A 21,377-nucleotide genomic window follows, 5' to 3' on the forward strand; every position below is an offset into this window, starting at 1 on the left:
TGCGCAGGGCGAGCCTGGTCTGTCAGACTCGCCGTCTCCGAGATTTTTGTCGGTTCCGCCATATGTACATTGTCCTCCTGTATACCATCCGTCTCACTGACTTCCTCCCTTCGCCTCTTGAGTTCACCCTGCAGACCGCCCCGTTCCTCCATTGTCACTAAAACCGCCGGGGGAGGCCCAACTTCCTGGGCATCAGACACCACTGATGACTGAGTCATCGACGGTAGCAGCCACTGAGCCCCTATCTGTTTCGCCTGTCGTCTCAGACCCGCCCTCAACCGCGCTCCAAAGGGGAACGCATCTGGCAGAATACCCTGGTCATACACAATTCTGCAGAACTTATCTGAATGCCCTAGGATCCCACAGCAATAGCAAAAGGTACCCAGGCGCTCATACTGGAATAAAATCCACTGAGATGACCCATCCCGGTGCAGGAGCTTCATACGCCTTTTCAGCGGTGTCGCAATTGTCATGCGTACCCGAACTCTGTAGTAGCTCTTCCAGGCCCCTCCGAAACTGAACGGATCCGCTGCAATAAACTTCCCGATGTAATCCCCCATTTTCGTCACAAAATCCGGTGTAGCATACATTGCGGGCAATCCATGAATCTGAACCCAGAAAGGCATCGAATCGAGCGCTACGTCTTCTGGCGAGGTACCCACCGGCACTTGCTCACAGACGAGTAATTGGTTATCGAAGGACCACGGACCGTCGTCGATCACACGCTGCAAATCCCTCGGATGCGGAAATTGGAACAGAAATAAATCATCGGCGAGGGTCACCACAAAGATCCCCATTACCGGCCTCCACACAAAGGCCATCACCTGCTGCATGTGATCGGCCTTGATTAGGCGATCAGTGAGAAATCGGCCCACAAGATTATATCGGATTGCATCGTCTGGTGCCTTTTGCAATTCCCGCGCTTCTAGCCCCCTCGTCTCCTCCTCCGTCAAAGACAATTCTGTGCACTGCTGCTCAAGCGATCGGGCATCCATATTGAACCCAGCGATCAGATTTGAAATTAATAACACAATAATGCCGATGCGAGATATCGAATGAGAAGCCATCGGAAAACAATCAGTATAAAAAGCCCTAGAATTCTCGGGAGAAACACTCTCTGACCACGATCAGAGAGAGGGCCACTATCGGAAAAATTGATCGGCGAACACGATTAGAGCACGATCACAAGCTCCAACCTCTAATTCAATTAATTTCGTGGCCACAGAAAGAGTCTTCGGCAGTCTCTCGGACGGAGTCTTCTTCAGTTTGTCTCCTTGTCGATGTCGCCCTGCTGTCTACGTACGCTAGAGAAACCAAAGAAAGGAAAATAACATTAATGAGACTTGGGCTGCTGACTTTACAAAACAAATAAACTAATTGGGCCACTAACTTAAACAAACAAAAAAAATGAAAGAAAAGATTTAGGTTTGCCCAAATCAATTAAAACAATAAAAAGGAATTTTAGCCTAAACAAACAATTAAGCCTAATTATTCAATAATTATTATATTAGTACAAAATATAAAATAAAGTTTAAAGTAAATATAATATTAAATAAATAAAATTGATTTATTATAAAAACTAATCTAAATAAAATATAAAAATAGTGCTTATCAAAATTTCCCACACTAATCATTTGCTTGTCCTCAAGCAAGAAACATTATTTAAGAGAAATATAAATATAAAAACTCATAACACTTCAAGAACATTAATCTCAAACACATTATAAATAACTAGCTAGCAATTTATTTGAAAATGGAGTGAACTAAATAACCAAGCTCTCACGAGAATATCACTCATAGCGCATAAGTGTTTGAAGGGTGTGTGTATAAATTTCATTCAAATAAATTCAAATAGAAATGTTCTACCATAGGCTTGCATATCTTCTCATTCTCCACCACAAGATAACATGCATGATCAAATCATTAAGACTTTTTCATGGTTGTAATGGGGCTAGGGTAAAGGGTAGGAATTATTTTGAAAAGTAGTTCAAAAAGCCTTCAAAACTAGAGGAGCATAGATTGAATGAACATAACTCAAAACAAAGACCAAGTGAACCAAATCTCTCTTGTTGTTTTGATACTTCAACTCCAACCAAATAAACTATCACACCCCCCAAAGACCATGAATATTTCATACTTTATTTAACATGAAAAATTAATAATAATAATAATAATAATAATAATAATAATAATATAATAATAATAATAATAATAATAATAATAATAATAATTCTTTTTCATTTTCTCTTTCATATCCTTTTTTCCTTTTTTTCTTTTCATTTATTTTTTTGCTGCTTTCCTTTTCGTATTTTGCATTTTTTTTTTCCTTTTTTTTTTTTGTTTTTTTTGTTTTTTTTTTCCTTTTTTTTTTTGTTTTTTTTTTTGTTTTTTTTTTTGTTTTTTTTTTTTTGTTTTTAAAGAAGGACAATTTCCATCAAACATTTCACTCTAGTTTAGAAACAATCTCAAAAATTGAAAAAATTACATTAATGTTGTAACCCATTAACTCAAGCATGATTGATCAAAGGAATTGCTGAAAAAGAAACTAAGATACAAAGAGAGAAAGTGATAGACAAGGCAGGAGGATCTCTTCTTTATTCATTCATTTGTGTATTTCATACAACCATAAACACATCTATATATAATATACAAATATAACGGAAGACATAATGGAGACATAAATACAGAACCGTTACAACTGTTATATAATCTATAATAATGTCCACATAAAGATATATTTATAACACTCCCCCTTGGACATTATTTGTCCACGACCTTGCCTCGTTAAAAACTTGCTAGGAAAATCCTGTGGGAAAAACCTAGACAAGAAAAGAGTACAATAGAAAATATATTCATGCCTCATTACAAACTTCACTAGGAAAACCACGTGGGAAAAACCTAGTTGAAGAAAATAGTACTTAATATATGTAAAACATATATTGTATTGGTCGTCTCATTAAAAACCTTAACTTAAGAAAACCCTGTGGGAAAAACTTAGTTAAGGGAAAAAGAGTACAACCATAAACCTTCAGGGCATAATCTGCATAATCTTCAGGATTTTGGAGTTTGTTCATTTATTAACCAATTATTTTGCAATTTTTCCCATTGTCATTACTATATCATACTCATGCCTCGTTAAAAACCACACTAGAAAACCCATTGGGAAAAACCTAGTGAGGAAAAGAGTACATGGTATGTATATGCTGCAAAAAGTATAACTATTAGTCCTTTTAAGACCCAATCAACATGATTGACCAATCTACAGGATTGACTCGAGTGAATGTACTTCTCGTCTCCCACTGAAGATAACAATCTTCAAGTTCTGAATAGCTTAAATATAATGATTTTTCTTTACTTACACATAACCATCTTATGATTATGAATATTTTGTAGGTATACATTTGCTAACTTGTCACTGGAGCAAACCTTCTGAACAAATATTTTATCACTCTTCTGGAGTTCATGTGGATCAAGGTATTTTATATCATGAAAAACTATATACGTTTTTATCTGTAACAAGTATGATGACTTCATGCCAAAAAGCATCAATACGAGTATTTGTACCTTGATTTGCTATTCGTTATCTCATCTCATAACTTAACATCATCAAACTCTTTATATATTTCATTGATGTTTACACCATAAATATTGACTGAGATAATAAATAAGTCCATTATCAACTCTTTATTGAGCACATAATGGTACATATTATTCCTTCTATATGAGGATAATAACCCCATTCGCAACTCTTTAAAAAGTAAATAATGGCACTTAAATAAATCCTCATTTCGGGAATTATAAATCCATTAGGGATTTTTCAAGATAAACTAGAGGATATATTTAGGATATTTCCAAGAGGAAACGATATTTGAGTTTCCCAATCACATATAACATTACTTTGTTCTTGGGGAGAAAATGTCTTTAGTCGATTTATTGACTATAAGAAAGATCATAGTTAGCAACTTACTAAATTTTATACTTCTTATTTTGTGATTTTCATTCATCACATTTTGAGAAAATCCATCAAGGATAAATATAAGTAACAAGTTACCCATATAAATATGTGATAACTATTAACTATTAGCTACATATCTAATTTATTTACTGCTAGTTTTATTGAATAGCGGAATATAAAGCCATGGCTAATATTGGGTCTCTGCGAAAACCCTTAACTCGCCTTTTATTAGCAAGTTTTGATTTGTATGCCTTAATTGCTGTTTTCTAGCAAAACAGTTAGCACGCTGCAGCCGTTATACTACTGTTTTCATTTCTGGATCCATATTTAAGTATTTATGAGCAATAGAGGCAAAATATGTTGTCGACAACTATAATAGCTTTGTAAATATGTTTTATACACATGGCAATTTTGTATTAACCAAATATATGGCATTTCCCAAGAGTATTTGAATTTGGTTGTTCCGCTTCCCCAATATTTTAGTTATTTGGTGCACCTACAATTTTACTGGGGGTTTTCGCCTTCTAGACGAATATCTTCAAGATAAAATTTCTATATTTCTGGAGTGACGAAATTTCTTCACTAGATCTAGATTTGCAAATTCTTAAACCAATATATGCTTCTGGCATAATGGTAGAGATGTTTAGTCCTAGTTGGGGATTTCAACTCTTAAAATATTTTCTATGGACTTAGTCACTCATTGGGATTTCTAGCAGATAATTTATTCAATGTCCGAACTTCTGGTTCTATAAGGCTAGTACATGGGTTTGAAGATTTTTATCAATTTCTCGGTATTTAATTAATTAGAAATTTCAAATCTCCCCCTAATGCCGAGAAAAGATCTTATTATGCAACCAACATCACTGTTGATGTCTCATAATAGGATACAGCTAGAAGGGTTGCATACTAAAAAAATTGAACGCAGATAGGGAAATGCATCATGTACTAGCGTATGTGATATGTAGTGGGTCAGGATATTGGTTATTCAATTTTTGAAGGTCACAAAAAAAAACACATTTCCTCCAAAATTGCATAATTTGCTTTCCAAACAAAGCTCTATTAAGATTTAGAGCTTTCGTTAAAAAATATGATATAGTTTATCTTAACTAATTATTTCAGTAAAATTAGATAAACAAGTAATACTCAACATACTATGTCGTATGGAGTGAACTAATCAAGATAACATATCATAATTTCGTCTATGGATCATGCTTTCTAAAAACGAAGTATCAATTCGGATTCATGACAAATATTCTTTTTTGACAATTTGCCATAACAAAATATCACAGTGATATATACATGCACACAATTGTCAATATAAGAGAATTATGAAATATTGTCTTTGAGAAAAACACTTATCTGGTTTGTTTTAGAATACTATTTGACAATTGTATGGCCATCGCACGATCTTTTCAAATGTTGATAATTGCCAATGTTGCCTCTTACAGGTTTGATAAGGATATCAAATTATCATAGATTGTTATTACGATAAACATTGCAATCATCAAAATAAAATGTGCCAATGTTTAATCTTGGAGTCTCTATGAACATACATGACTCCAGTTCCGCAATATAGTAAACCGCATACGAACATGCTTAATAGGAAAACATTATGACTAAATTGCAAGCCATAATAATCCGTCATCCATCACCGTAATATATGTAAAATATTGAATGCTATGATTTCTAGCATATTGTATATACACATAAAAAATGCTAATAATATTTATTGCGGATAACATAGCAATTATAGTCAAAGTGCTAATAATCTTTATACCAAATTGCGGATAATATGTCAATAATATTTATTGATTTCCAGCCTTTTATTGTATAGCAATTGATCACCAATTATATTTACCAAAAAATCATTGAAAAAAATATGAACATACACCGTTATTAACAATGTACATATATGCGTTGCATTCATACTTTAATATATTATAGGGCATATACATATTTCATATCAATCAACATCTAAATCATGGTAAAAAATTTACCATTATTAATAGAACAACAATAAGATGTATCATATGGTACGGTGATAGAAGGAAATAGCTAATAGCAGTAAACAATGGTAAAAATAACAACTTTCGGCAATTAATAAGATGCAAACCATCTCAAAATACTCATATAAAAATAATATATATGGTAATTTAAAGGATAATAGAACCTTTTTCAATTAAACAAGATAATAACCATCTCTATATAACAAATATAATTACCATTAATAAAATGGCAATCATGGTATAAGAGGTTGTAGGTATGAAACATCTGCAGATATAAATGCTCTTAATATTTGACAATTAAATGCCAAAAAGGAAGCATCGATATTGCGATCTTCCATCCATAAGCATGATTTGGAAACATATATATCATAATAGTGGTAACTCATAATAATCATGTCTATATTAAAAGAATTTTCATTTCAATTACCATAATAAAAATTCTAAAAAAAAAAGGGATATCTTCGCTATAAGAATGATAATGGCACTTGATAAGGTTATAAAAAAAATGCAATATGCAGCACTTTCATGTCTCATCTCGAAACCAACGAAAAAATCCACCTTAAAACATCCAAAACAGCTAGAAATCATGAATCAAAACCGATAAGCCACGTCAATCACGTAAAAAGAATGCTTCACAGATTCAATCACGGCACAGGCAATCGGAAACAATCAGCAATAGTATGACATTATTTTAACAGCGGCCAAATGGGGGAGGAACATCACCGGAGGAGCACCGCTGGAAAACCCGGCACTAAACAGCACCGCTCACTCAGTCCAGCAGTTGACCGGCGAGTTCTCCCAACCATACGCTATGTCCGACCACCAAGTCGTCCCTCCACCGCCCAACGATGGTTGTAGGGAAAACAGAACGGTGCGGGAGGTAATGTCAATTTGTATTGATGAAGATTGAAACATATATTGATTATATCACCGTATATAAAACATATATTGATTATATAAATGCAATCCTAATCACAATCATATAGCATGCTTCCCACATAATATCACATTAGATAATTTTTTTTTGTTTTTTTTTGTTTTTTTTTTATAATAGTAATCGAGGTTCATGATAATTGTACCGTTCTCCGATGAATGATATATGATATTGGGGAAAAGAATGAGATCACCTCACACCCATTCGCCATCGGGGGGATACGATTGAAGCCATGTCTGAAAAAAAGTTTTGATGCCTCGTTTCTACTGGAATTGCAATACTTGAAATGTGCTCATCATCTGATTCCACAGATCATCCCATGAACAACAAACTGGCTAGAGCAGTCGAAGTTCGGCAGCAGAGAAACATTTTGGAGAAGAGAGGTGTCCCCGGCTAGGCTCAATTGGTTAGAGTCTACTGATAACGTGTTGTAACCTATTAACTCAAGCATGATTGATCAAAGGAACTGCTGAAAAAGAAACTAAGATACAAAGAGAGAAAGTGATAGACAAGGCAGGATGATCTCTTCTTTATTCATTAATTTGTGTATTTCATACAACCATAAACACATCTATATATAATATACAAATATAACGGAAGACATAATGGAGACATAAATACAGAACCGTTACAACTGTTATATAATCTATAATAATGTCCACATAAAGATATATTTATAACAATTAACTCATTTTTCATTATCTACCATCTTTTCCTTTTTAATATACCAACCAAAACGCTAATAGGAATCCAATAAAAAATTCATTATTCTTACTCATAAACACTTTGTCAAAATCTTTCCCTACACTCAAATCTTTATTAAATTACTAAATCAAAGCTCCCCTAATCTTTTAGGCAAGGTTAAGGAAATCAATTTCAGATATGAGGCTTATAATGTGGTTTCATAATAACAAAAATACAGTTAAAAAGGCTGAACATCGCTAACAAAGGATAAATCAATTATGGTATGAATAGGTTATTTGGCTAGTGAGGCTAAAGGTCAAAGATGGCCTTAATCATATTAAAAATCATGCATGCATCAAATTAGCTTTAAATAGAATCAAGGCAAGTTCTAGAGATACAAATCTATGGAAGATATCGCACAAGAAAAAAATAATTGGACTGAAGTGTCAAAGGCTCAAAATCTCACAGGTTCATGCTTGCTTAGTTTAGCCACCACCATATCAAACTAAATACTAAACTAAATAATCATAATATGCAAGACCAATTATTTAATTATGTTATGAATTTTAGTAAAAAAAAATATATTATATTTTTTGAAAAATTTATTTGTAAACTTTTTTGAAGGGAAGAATTAAATATTGAATAATAGTTAAATCCCCTCCCCACACTTATTCTTAACATTGTCTCAAATGTTAAATAGAATTTAAAATTAAGGCACGTAAACAATAAAGAATGGAACAAACTCCCCTTGTCATAAGTAGCATGTCATTGGTTGGAAATCATCTCTTTTCAATCTTCATAAACTGGGCACTGCAGACTAATTTCTTCAAAATTATATGCCTGAAAACCATCATAAAATGACTTTAAACGATGTCCATTAACTTTAAAAAATGTTCCAGTCTCTAAACTATGTATTTCAACTGCACCATGAGGAAAAACATTAGTGACAACAAAAGGTCCTACCCATCTAGAATGCAATTTACCAGGAAAAAGTTTCAATCTAGAATGATAAAGTAAACCTTTCTGAACAATAGCAAATTTCTTCCTAGAAATCTTTCGATCATGAAATGCTTTTGTTTTTTCCTTGTAAATTCTAGAGCTTTCATATGCATCATTACGAATTTCATCAAGCTCTTGCAGCTGCAACTTTCTCAACTCACCAGATGCATCCATCCTCATGTTACATTGCTTAACAGCCCAATAAGCCTTGTGTTCCCACGAAGATGACACGGTTTACCAAATACCAAATGATAAGGAGACATACCTATTTGAGTTTTGTAGGCTGTTCGATAAGCCCATAAAGCATCATCAAGTCGTGTACTCCAATCTTTCCTGTTCGGGTTAACCGTCTTCTCTAGTATGGACTTAATTTCTTTGTTTGAGATTTCTTCCTGTCCATTGCTTTGTGGATGGTAACCTGTAGAAACACGGTGAGTAACATCATATTTTTTTTATCAATGCTTCCACCATTCTGTTGCAAAAATGAGTTCCACGATCGCTTATTATTGCTCTTGGCATCCCAAACCTGGTAAAAATATTAGATTTAACGAACTCAACAACAACGTTAGCACAATCAGTCCGGGTAGCCTTAGCTTCAACCCACTTTGACACATAATCCACAGCAAGAATAATGTAAACATTATTGTAAGAAGAAGGAAAAGGACCCATGAAATCAATACCCCAAACGTCACAAATTTCACAAACAAGTATAGGAGTAGGTGGCATTTGATCCCTATAACTCAAATTTCCAGTTTTTTGACATTGCGCACATGTTTTGCAAAACATATAACAATCACGGAACAAAGATGGCCAAAATAAACTACATTCCAACACTTTACGAGCAGTTCTTTTTGGACCAAAATGTCCTCCACATGCATATGAATGACAAAAATTCAAAATGGAAGGAATTTCTTCTTGAGATACACACCTTCGGATTATTTTATCAGAACAATGCTTCCACAAATAAGGGTCATCCCAAACATAGTATTTAGCATCACTCTTTATTTTATCTTTTTGAGATTTAGATAAATCAACTAGTAATGTTCTAATAACTAAGTAATTCACAATATCAGCATACCAGGGAATCGTCTTTTGAATAGAAAAAAAGATTTCATCAGGAAAATCATCTTGCAATGGCGAAGGTTTTTCACTTGTAATTATCCTACTAGATGATTAGCAACTAAATTTTCTGCACCCTTTTTATCTCGTATCTCCAGGTTAAACTCTTGTAGTAAGAGCATCCACCGAAAGAGTCTGGGCTTAGCTTCTTTATTTGAAAGCAAGTACTTAAGAGCTGCATGGTCAGAATAAACAATCACTTTAGTACCAAGCAAATATGAACGGAATTTTTCTAAAGCAAATACAATAGCTAAAAGTTATTTTTCTGTTGTGGTATAATTGCTTTGTGCACTATCAAGTGTTTTTGAAGCATAATAAATAACATGTGAAGCTCTTCCAACTTTTTGTCCTAGTACAGCGCCAACTGCATGATTGCTGGCATCACACATAAGTTCGAATGGAAGATCCCAATTCGGTGGCTGAATTATTGGTGCAGATGTTAACATATCTTTTAGCGTATCAAATGAATCTTTGCATGCTTCATCGAACTCAAATGCCACATCTTTTTGCAACAATCGACACAATGGATTGCTAATCTTTTGAAAAATCCTTCATAAATCTCCTGTAGAAACCTGCATGACCAAGAAAAGAACGAACCTCCCGCACACTAGCAGGGTAAGGCAAAGATTTAATAACTTCTACCTTAGCTCTATCTACTTCAGTCCCTTTAGAAGATACCACATGACTCAAAATAATACCCTGATCAACCATGAAGTGACATTTTTCAAAATTTAAAATAAGGTTTTTTTCAATGCATCGTTCAAGCACTTTTGTGAGGTTAGCTAAACAGGCATCAAAAGAATCACCATAGCTGTAAAGTCATCCATGAATACCTCTATAAAAATCTCTACAAAATCTGAAAAGATACTAACCATACACCTTTGAAATGTAGCAGGAGCATTGCAAAGACCAAAGGGCATCCACCGAAATGCAAAGGTGCCAAATGGGCAGATAAAGGTCGTTTTTTCTTGGTTAGGTGCCAAATGGGCAGGTAAAGGTCGTTTTTTCTTGGTTAGGTGCCAAATGGGCAGGTAAAGGTCGTTTTTTCTTGGTTTCCAGATGCAACTGGAATTTGATGAAAACCTGAAAAACCATCCAGGCAACAATAATGGGAACGACCTGCTAAACGTTCAAGCATTTGATCAATAAAATGGAGTGGGAAATGATCTTTTCTAGTTGATGCATTTAATTTTCTGTAATCTACACACATACACCACCCATTTTGAATACGAGTGGGCACCAACTCACCATTATCATTTTCTATCACTGTTATACCTGTTTTCTTTGGGACAACGTGCACAGGACTTACCCATTTGCTATCTGAGATTGGATAGATTATACCTGCATCAAGAAGTTTCAATATTTCTTTTTAACCACTTCCATCATGGGTGGGTTCAATTGGCGTTGGGCCTGTTTAGAAGGCTTACACTCATCTTCCAACAATATCCGGTGCATACAAGTAGAACGGCTCAATCCCTTTATGTCAGCTATAGTCCAACCTATAGCTTGCTTATATTCCCTAAGCACTCGAACCAATTTTTCTTCTTCCAATGTAGATAGTTTTTTGGAGATTAGCACGGGAAGAGTCTCTTCATCCCCTAAAAATGCATACTTTAAATGATCCGGCAATGGTTTCAGCTCTATCTTCGGAGCTTGAACAACAGAAGGAAGGAGTTTTGTGTCAGATATAGGCAACTCAATATAATAAGCATTATATTTCATTGGCTTAAGTGACTCCAACTCATGAACAATATCTTGCAAATCAAAAATCAAAGAAAACTTATTCATGATTTTCTTCAACCCAGCAGGGGTAAGATTCGGGTTTAGTGCAACCTCTAAGGCATTATTATCAGTCAAATAAGAAATTTTCTGCAGAAAAGGGTCAACAACATCTACTAGAGAAACATACGACACATCATCAGGATATTTCATAGCATTATAAATGTTAAACTTAATGAGTTTACCATCAAATTCCATTGTGAGTGTACCATCATGCACATCAATTTTAGTTCTAGATGTTTTCAAAAATGGCATTCCTAATAAGATTAATGAAGAATGAGTAGAATTATCTTCTTCCATATCTAACACATAAAAATCAGCAGGAAAAATCAACCCATCAACTTGCACTAAAACATCTTCTAAAACCCCCACAGGATAAACATTAGATCTATTAGCAAGTTGAACAATTACACCAGTTTCTTTTACGGAACCAATATTTAAAGATGAATAAATAGATAAAGGCATCACATTAATTGAAGCTCCTAGATCTAACATTGCTCTTTCAACATTAACATTTCCAATTTTGCAATGGATAGTAAACATACCAGGATCTTTGCATTTAGGAGGCAACTTCTTTTATAGAACAGCTGAAACATTTTCCCCCATGCTTACCATTTCATTGCCATTCAACTTTCTTTTATTTGTGCACAACTCTTTAAGAAATTTGGCATATCGAGGAATTTGTTTAATAGCATCAAGTAAAGAAATATTTACCTCAACCTTTCGAAATGTGTCAAGTATTTCTTTTTGTTCTTCATCCTTTTTTGATTTTGCTAATCTACCAGGAAAAAGGGGAGGAATTACCACAGCCCCCGGATGTTCTTTGACAAGCTTTTGATCATTTTGGGGTGGATGGACTTCTTTTTCCTTTTCTTCATCTCGGTTGTGTATGCTTTTCACTTGAGTAGGTTCTTGTAGCTCTTTCCCACTTCTCAAGGTAATTGCACTTGCATTTTGCTTTGGATTTACAACAGTTTGTGAGGGAAATTTACCTTGAGACTCCAATCTACTCACGGTTGATGCTAATTGGCTCATTTGACTTTCCAAATGTTGAATACTTGTTCTTGTTTCTTGCTGAAATTGTTGTGTGTTAGTAGCAAGTGATTTAACAATATCTTCCAGTGACATACCTGAATTAGAAGATGATTGTTGTGAAGATGAAGGTTGTTGAATTAGTTGTCTAGGTTGAAACTGTGGAAATTGTGGACGCGGCTTGTAGCTGAAATTTGGATGATCCCTCCATCCTAGGTTATATGTATTTGAGTAGGGATCATAATTTCTTTTTGGTTGGCCTGGAAACCCTCCAATTGCATTAGCTTGCTCACACGAATCGTATTGAAGTGTTGGGCACATGTCAATTTGGTGTCCAGTAGCAGCACATATCCCACAAGCTTTTACTTGCTGCATATTTCCTACAGCTAACTGTTAAACAAGAGTAGTTAAATGAGATAGTTTATTCTCAATGGAAGAAATGTTTATCTCGTTCACTCTTCTAGAAGACGTGTCCTGTCTGCATCTAAATTATTGTGAATTGGCAGCCATTATTGATATTAACTCTCTAGCTTCTTGGGGGGTTTTATTCACTATAGCCCCTCTGCTAGCTGCATCCAACATCTTCCTCTCCATGGGAAGCAACCCTTCATAGAAATATTGAATGAGGAGTTGTTCAGAAACTCCATGTTGGGGGCAACTTGCACACAATTGCTTGAAGCGTTCCCAATACTCGTGGACAGTCTCTATGTCTCTTTGCTTGATGCCACATATTTCTCTTCTAATATTGGCAGCTCGTGACACTGGAAAAAACTTTTCAAGAAACAATCTTACCATTTCATTCCATGTGGTTATCGAGCGAGAAGGAAGGTAAAATAACCAATCCTTTGCTCTATCGGCTAGTGAGAATGGGAAGGCACGCAGTTTGGTTTGATCCTCCGTTACTCCTTGGGGTTTGAAGCTCGAACACACCACGTGGAACTCCTTTAGGTGCTTATGTGCATTTTCATTTTCAAGTCCACGAAAAGTTGGAAGTAATTGAATCAAACCTGACCGTAATTCAAAACCAACCTCTAAAGCAGGATGTTGAATACAAAGTGGTTGTTGATTAACATTTGGTGCAGAAAGCTGCCGCAACGTTCTTTGTTCTTTGGCCATTTCTTGTTCTACTTCAGGATCGCAACAAGAGGCAGTTGATTCAGTTGTGGTATTTGATTGAAGGGATGTTGATGAAAGGGCTTGATTCTTGCGCACTTTAGTCTCCTTCCTCAACCTCTTTGCAGTCTTCTCGATCTCAGGATCGAATTGCAATTGACCTGTACGAGAAGATCGCGGCATAAAAAATAAATCTATTTAACACCAATCCCCGGCAACGGCGCCAAATATTTGATGGGTGTCGAAACCAACAAATAATAAATTACTTACTCTATAATTTGCGATAGTGATGAGTAAGGTCGTACCCACAAAGATTGGTCAGACTTATTTTTAAAGATTTATTAAAAGAAAGAGATGATAATTGGAAATTAAATAGCAACCATAAAAAGGCAAACAATATGAAATGTCAAATAATAATAATAATGAATAGAAACTAGTGTCCAACTCATGGAATAATACCAATTTAATTCTAACAAGACAGACCATTGATTTCCAAAAATAAATTACTCTACTCTTTACCAAATTGGTTATGGTTATTAACAAGCTCTGATAACCTATCTTTCCTTACTTTGTCGATAATCAAAACAAGCTCTTTGATTACTTCCCTAGTTAATAAACAATCTTAAATAGGCTCTTAAGATTTAATTTACTAACAACATTAAAAGAATTAGAAAGATTACCAATTCTAGCCAACAAACTCAAAAGCATGGTTCATTTAAACTAGACTATATATCTTCATAACACAAAATTGAAAATCCATGTATAATCAAATTGTGCTATTTGTTACCAATTTTAGAACACTTAAACAATTACGGATTCAAGGTTCTAATTAGCAACTTAATGACTTGACAATTGAACAATGGTCCCGTTGCAACAATTAATCAAGCAATAATTAAAATTCATATAACAGGAGATATATAAATAATAAAGTGCAAAGAATAAAATTAAGCTAAATAAATCTCAATGGTCTTGTAGAATCAAACTTCAATAATCCTTGAGTTGGAAAATCAATACTCAGCAGTACATTGCAAAGAGTGCTTACAGTAAAATAAAGTGATTCTGAAAAACTAACTATGCTATACTGTAAAATTCAGCACTATTTATACTAGTTCAGGCTCCCTAATCAGCTCAAAATAGCCCTAATTTCACTAACATCCACAAATTAATTACACCTCTTTCAACCACATAAAACAAAAAAAAAAAAATAAATCATCTTTATTTTCCTAATTTCTAAGAAACCATAGAAAATCAGTAGAACAAGCTCCAACCTCTAATTCAATTAACTTCGTGGCCACAGAAAGAGTCTTCGGCAGTCTCTCGGACGGAGTCTTCAGCAATCTCTCGGACGGAGTCTTCTTCAGTTTGTCTCCTTGCCAATGTCGCCGTGATGTCTACGTACGCTAGAGAAACAAAAGAAAGGAAAATAACATTAATGAGACTTGGACTGCTGACTTTACAAAACAAATAAACTAATTGGGCCACTAATTAAAACAAACAAAAAAAATGAAAGAAAAGATTTAGGTTGGCCCAAATCAATTAAAACAATAAAAAGGAATTCTAGTCCAAATAAACAATTAAGCCTAATTATTCAATAATTATTATATTAGTACAAAATATAAAATAAAGTTTAAAATAAATTAATATTAAATAAATAAAATTGATTTATTATAAAAAATAATCTAAATAAAATATAAAAATAGTGCTTATCACCTGTGGGCTAAATTTCATCATATTACATACAATTAATCACAAATGATATGTCCAAAACTTTATGTGATCAAAATAAACCGCTTAATATATAATTTTAACAGATTAAGGATGTTGTGGCTACTCCAAAACCAAATTAAAATTATAAGATCACTAGACAATTATCAATACCTTGCATAACCTATATAATTTTAACTGATTAAGGATGTTGTGGCTACTCCCTAACCAAATTAAAATTATAAGGTCATAACTTAATAATCTTAGGTAGTTGAATATGCTGTGGCTATTCCTTAATTAACTAAGATTGAAAACTTATGAGATACTTCAATAAATTAAGGATGCTTTGGCTATTCTTTAATGAATTGAAATAAAATCACATTGGCAAGAAATACTTAAAATTTTGGCAAATTATACCAGATTGTGATGAGAAAAACTAAATATACTCCCAGAAAAAGTGGTTAGAGACTAAGTCTCACTGAAAACCAACTCCTTAGATAAAGTATCAATATAAGGAGACCAGTGACACAAGATGTTCTTAAGTCACGGCTACTAAAACTAGTATGCCTCTCCGATTCATATACACTTAATGTATAACTGTCTGGGGTATAAACTGAAAAAAGAACTGTAGGGTATAATCCAAAAAATCTATGGTTCACCTATGATTAAAGCCCAAATTGGTGAACTAAATTAACGGCTTAAACGTGCTTAAATTCAGGCACTACCGCAACTAAAGTTTATGCATAAGTCCAACTTAAATAGGAACTAATATAATTCCATCCCAAAGTATGCATTGCTAAAGGCATAATAAAATTGCATAATTTAAAACAGAATATTATGCTTAGGACAAATATGCATTAAATTAAACATTAAACTCATATATTCCAAATAAATTGCATAACTTAAAAACAAATTTACAATATGAGATTTCAAAGTATAAACTTAATATTCAAATACCAATGAGTCCAAACCAAAAGAGACCCAACACTTTGAATAATAATGTACTGAATATATACTTTCTGTAAGCCCATGGTAAAATGTTTTAATGCATAAAGATCAAATTTATGATAAATAACTAAATTTACAAATTCAAACAATATCAAACCAAAAGGATATGCTATCATTTGTAAATTAATGTGTCACAAATCTTAATTGCATAATTAAACTTAATATTATGCACTTAATGTGATTGAATGCATAAAACTATCTAGAGACTATAAACCAGAGTTTAATGAGTAAATACCAGCCAAGGTCCCTCGAGTTTGGTGGTTTCACCACCTATAGTCCCTAACTTCCGTAATTACCATCCGTGATCCTCCGAATTGCGAAACCTGACCAGTTGACATCCTCCCGTTAGTTCCTTCTGTCTAAGGTGTCAAAAGTGGGGGTAAATATGTCATTTTCCATAAAATACCTTCATTGGCTCCATTTTTGGGAAATCAAGAACCCACACGCACCCCTTCCGTCTCCACCTTCAATGGCATTACCGTCCAGTGATTTAACTCGAACTGCGTGGAGAGACGAACAGGAAAGGTCGTCGTCGCCGTGGCGGGTGCGACAGCGACAGCTGCTGGAAGCGGAGGAGGACTCTGTGGATATGGAGAGAGGTTCGCCTTTGAAGTATGTCTCACTATGTGACGTCTACTCGGCAACCTCCCTTTGCGTCAGGGCCAACGGATCGAAGAAAGTCAAGGCCTCTCGCAAAATCACAACTTTTGACATCCTGCAGCTAAGCAATTCGTTCCGGCGGCACCTACCAATTATATAAAAATGTGGAAGCCCCCTATTACGCAGTTCTACACGCGCCGCTGCAAGAGGAAGCAATCCGAGCCCTCTTTTTTCAACTCTCTTACTTTGCCCCTGCAACCAATTGTTGTAAAATTGGACAATGTGGTGGTAAAGAATGAAGTAGAAGAGGGAACAGAAGATGCGATTGTTGCAAAGGATAAGAATTATGATTCAAAGAAAAGGAGAAAAGTGGGGAGCTTGAAATTGGTGGTGGATGTGAATACAATTAGCAGTGGCCTTAATGGGTTAAGGGAAACCCGGAATAATAAGGATCAATTTTCAATCTGGGCAAATTCATTGCAAAAAATGGGTTTGTTATGAGCACCCCTTCCTTGTATTTATCATTTTATTATTTTGTGGGTGGCCAATTTTTGAACTTTTTGGTCATCAAATATGGGATTGTATTCTTGATTGAGGTCTAGTGGGTGGATTGCCCACACCCATTTCTTGGCCGCCAGGCAACAAGGGGAAGAGAGAGGTAGATCTGGGAAATGCTTTCACTTTTTCGCAGGAAGAACGTCGTCATTTTCTTGGTGTTTTTGCATTAGAATGAACCTTTTGAGAGGTGGTAATGCTTCAAGTTTGCCCCCATTAGAATTGCAGAAATGATGGAATTGGAGAATGGAAAACACTGTAAGTGTGTGCGGTTTCAATTCAGGACTGGGATGAGATAAAAAAGAAGAAGATTTTTAATGGATTTCATGCTAAGATTCGAAGGAGTTGATCCATAGCGGCGCCTTCCACCGCCGCAACCTTGGCGGACAGAGCTAGAGGAGGAGTCTAGAAATGGACTCAATGAAGAAATTCTGTGATTTTTAATTTCTGAATGTTTTATTATATAGCAAATGACATATTTATCCCCTCTTTTAACGGCTTAAACGGAAGGAACTAACGGGAGGATGTCAACTGGTCAGGTTTCGCAACTCGGAGGACCACAGATGGTAATTACGAAAGTTAGGGACCATAGGTGGTGAAACCACCAAACTCGAGGGACCTTAGCTGGTATTTACTCCTATAAACCAACTAAAGAGCATGAATTTTTAACAAATGTTCAGTTATTCATGCTTAACCAAATATGGGCAATAAAGAACTAAAATCATAATTCAAAGAACTAAATGAATTATGGAATTAAAAGCAATAGTCAAATGCCTAGCAAACATGTTTTTCCAAAATTACTAAATAAATTTAGAATCACTCTCCATAACCCAGTTAATAATATTATTATTATTAATGGCACAATTGCAAATAACCAAAATAGCAATAAATAACCATAATAATATTATCATATTAAGTAGGAGACTAAATACGGAAAAACAATTGTAAAACCGCTAACATTTATAAACGTTTTCGGATATAATTTTGAAAAATTAATAAACTTTGAAGTCCGGAAAATTTTAATATCAAGATAATTATCTCTATACTGGAATATTGTCACATAAATTTATTTGGAAACAGTTCAAGATGCATAACTGAATACCATAACAGTATTAATGTCATCATTAATTAATTAATAATAGTAATAGGTAACATCATGATCACTATTAACATTAATAATAATGACAAATCAAAGTATGGTAATGCACCTTTTAATGTTTCCATTTGTGAAGATAAATATGTTACTAGTCCAAATTAGCGATTAACTGTAACTGTAGCACTATTATCAATAACAACCATAAAAGATAATTAATGACTAACCTTAATGATGCAAACCGCATCTCTCCATTGTGCTAACAACGATGACGATCCACAAAAGAAGAAAAAACGCCAGAATTCTCCCAATCTTCACTATCGTTATCAATAAACTCAATGCAGCGTCCAATAATACGTTTAAGAAATTTATTGGTAAGACTTAATTACCAACATTAATAGTCAAGTAAAATGAAGTGGTAATCGTACCAATGTACCAAATATAGCAGATTACCATGAAACAATAATAATTATTATGAAAGGTAATTGTATGAGATTAGCCCATAAACTTAATAACAGTAATTAATAATGCCAATTAATAATAATTACAATAAAGGAAAAATTGTAATTAAGTGATGCCAAACACTAATCTCAGCCACATAATAATTAACCTTGACTATTATGATACGTAGGGAGACTGAAGTTAAGGTAACAACTAAATTACCATTATACAGACAATATATCAACTATATTGCTTTTGCCATAAAATTAAAGACTTAATATTATTATCAAGGCCCTGAAAACTATTGATAGATTAAAAAACATAATCAACTTAAACAATAGTTTGTAATTCTTAACGGCCAAAATAACAATTAAATCCTTAAGTCCTTAATGTCTCAAAACAGGCTAAGACGATAATTATAGCACTTAATCACTCAAATTAGGCTCATAAACCTCGATAGCCCAAGTGAATTATAACTTGGATGAAAATTAGTGTAGTACTGAAATATACCAACTTAATATTATTACAAATGATGGATATCAAAATATTGTAGTTAGTAATAATTAAAACTTAATAAACATGTTATAAACCCAAAAGGAGCTATAATTATTATTAAAATGGTGGGATCCATACTTTAATGACCCAAGATAGGTCCCAAATAGCTTGTTCAAAATTGGTTCTAAAGTTCGAAGTGAAATATAGGACTAAAATATGCTCAAAATTAAATGAGAAACCAAACAAGCTGCCTTAGTAGACCATAATGTTCTAAATTGTCCTAAGGATTCAAAATTGAGTGATATTTTAATGAAGTTTATATACAATGAGTTAATAATATGCTAATCCATCCTTAAAACATACTTTTCTATAATTATTATAACAATAAAATGATTATAAATATACAAGCATGCTTGGATTTACAAATTAATATATTATTAACCCACATGACCTAAATAAATTGCAGTACTTCAGCAATTTAATATGTACCTTAATATTAAATTAAAATCCAAACAACAAATTTAAAACTTAATATTTGTCCAAATTGAATGATAATTTAATAATGAATTCAATGCCAAAATAAGAGGAAACTAAAAGGCATTAATAGGGATATACTCCCGGTCCCCGAGGCGTACAACCGGTAACGACCGAGCGCAGCGTATCTCGAAGGAGACGATCATACCGCTCGGCCCTACGCTTCCCCTGACCGACCGCTGACCGATCAGTTGTCCCGAGGGCATACGTCCCGACCGTGCCCCTTCCTCTGGCGAAGATCACTGCTAAACTGACTGACCCCTCATTGTCAGCCGGACACGATCCGGGCGGTAGCCCATGACCCTAGGAGGGGCCACACTTTAATTGCCGCGTGGCGGCTAGACATCCAGCCTCACCTGTGACCGATGCATGCCCACCACGTGCCCGCCATGCTGAGAACCCGGAGATGCCCTCTTTCACCCTCTATATAAAGCGCATTAAATGCAGCTTGAAGGGGACTTTTGGCATGAGGCTGGACCGGAGCTTCTCGACCCACTATTAGGAACCCGAGCTTCAGCCCTTACCTGTATATGTATTGTAGCCTGTATATACTATATCATTTTGGCGCTGTCTGTGGGGATCGGACAAAAAGTTACCTAGCAACACTTAAACCAATCCTATAAATCATGTTTCCGTTCATGGATTTCCATAACGATGCGGAGGCTGAGGAAAGTACTTCCGATCTCTGCTCGTAGATGAGAACACGGATGGATCTCAATACTCCCTTGGGAAGGGGACCGACCCCGGACCTTGTCAACTTCATTCAGCAAGGGCCGGCGTTCCCGGCCATGGCAAGACAAGTGCCGCTCCAGTATCCAATGTACCCGCCAGGGGGGATGTTCGATCCTACCTTCCCGTATTTGCAAAGCCCCCAACTGTTTTTCGCCGCACAATATCAGTACCCTCCAGCACCGGGCTTATACCAATCATACGTGCCGGTGCCGGTGCCGAACGTGCCCGAACATGACTAGTCGGAGGCGTCAACGCCGGCTGCGACGCCCGAGCTCCGTCGCGCCCAATCAGAGCGACGACTCGCCCGGTCGAGGCTTGGACCGGCAGGAGCACCTGAGCAGAGGGTTGGAGAAGTCCCTTCCAGAACCAGCGCATTCATCCACCTTCAACCGTTAGTTCATCACCGCGTCGAATCCCGACAGGAGGTGCTGGAATCTGTCAACGCCTCGCTCCCCAACCAAAGGGAGGGGTCGGGCGAGGTCAGTAACTGCCGAGCTAGAAGGCTAGCAAAACGAGGCGTCGACCGTGAAGATCCGCAAAGCGATGCAAGAGGACTGCTACGCCAGGTTCGGGATGAGTTCAATAAGTAGAAAC

General features: G+C 35.3%; 2 protein-coding genes across 2 annotated transcripts; both read right to left on the reverse strand.

Annotated features, from left to right (window-relative positions):
• Positions 1 to 8,368: 8,368 nt before the first annotated feature.
• On the reverse strand, positions 8,369 to 8,758 carry LOC109169146. The gene has a single exon (XM_019318024.1). The coding sequence runs from the start codon at positions 8,756 to 8,758 to the stop codon at positions 8,369 to 8,371; it is 390 nt and encodes a 129-aa protein (XP_019173569.1).
• A 3,294-nt stretch (positions 8,759 to 12,052) lies between these two features.
• LOC109169147 lies at positions 12,053 to 13,804 on the reverse strand. The gene is made up of 2 exons (XM_019318025.1): positions 13,061 to 13,804; positions 12,053 to 12,898 (listed from the first exon to the last, which is right to left on the reverse strand). Exons 1-2 carry the CDS (start codon positions 13,802 to 13,804, stop codon positions 12,053 to 12,055), a joined length of 1,590 nt encoding a protein of 529 aa, XP_019173570.1.
• Between the last annotated feature and the right edge of the window lie 7,573 nt (positions 13,805 to 21,377).

This window comes from Ipomoea nil, unplaced genomic scaffold (assembly GCF_001879475.1).
Source record: "Ipomoea nil cultivar Tokyo-kokei standard unplaced genomic scaffold, Asagao_1.1 scaffold3251, whole genome shotgun sequence".
NCBI lineage: Eukaryota > Viridiplantae > Streptophyta > Magnoliopsida > Solanales > Convolvulaceae > Ipomoea > Ipomoea nil.

Bases quoted from the DNA above. Each gene is read 5' to 3' on its own strand.
- LOC109169146 (XM_019318024.1), bottom strand. From the start codon at position 8,758: ATGAGGATGGATGCATCTGGTGAGTTGAGAAAGTTGCAGCTGCAAGAG.
- LOC109169147 (XM_019318025.1), bottom strand. From the start codon at position 13,804: ATGCCGCGATCTTCTCGTACAGGTCAATTGCAATTCGATCCTGAGATC. The intron at 12,899-13,060 runs GTGAATAAAACC...CTTGTTTAACAG, and splicing joins CAGCTAGCAGAGGGGCTATA to TTAGCTGTAGGAAATATGCA.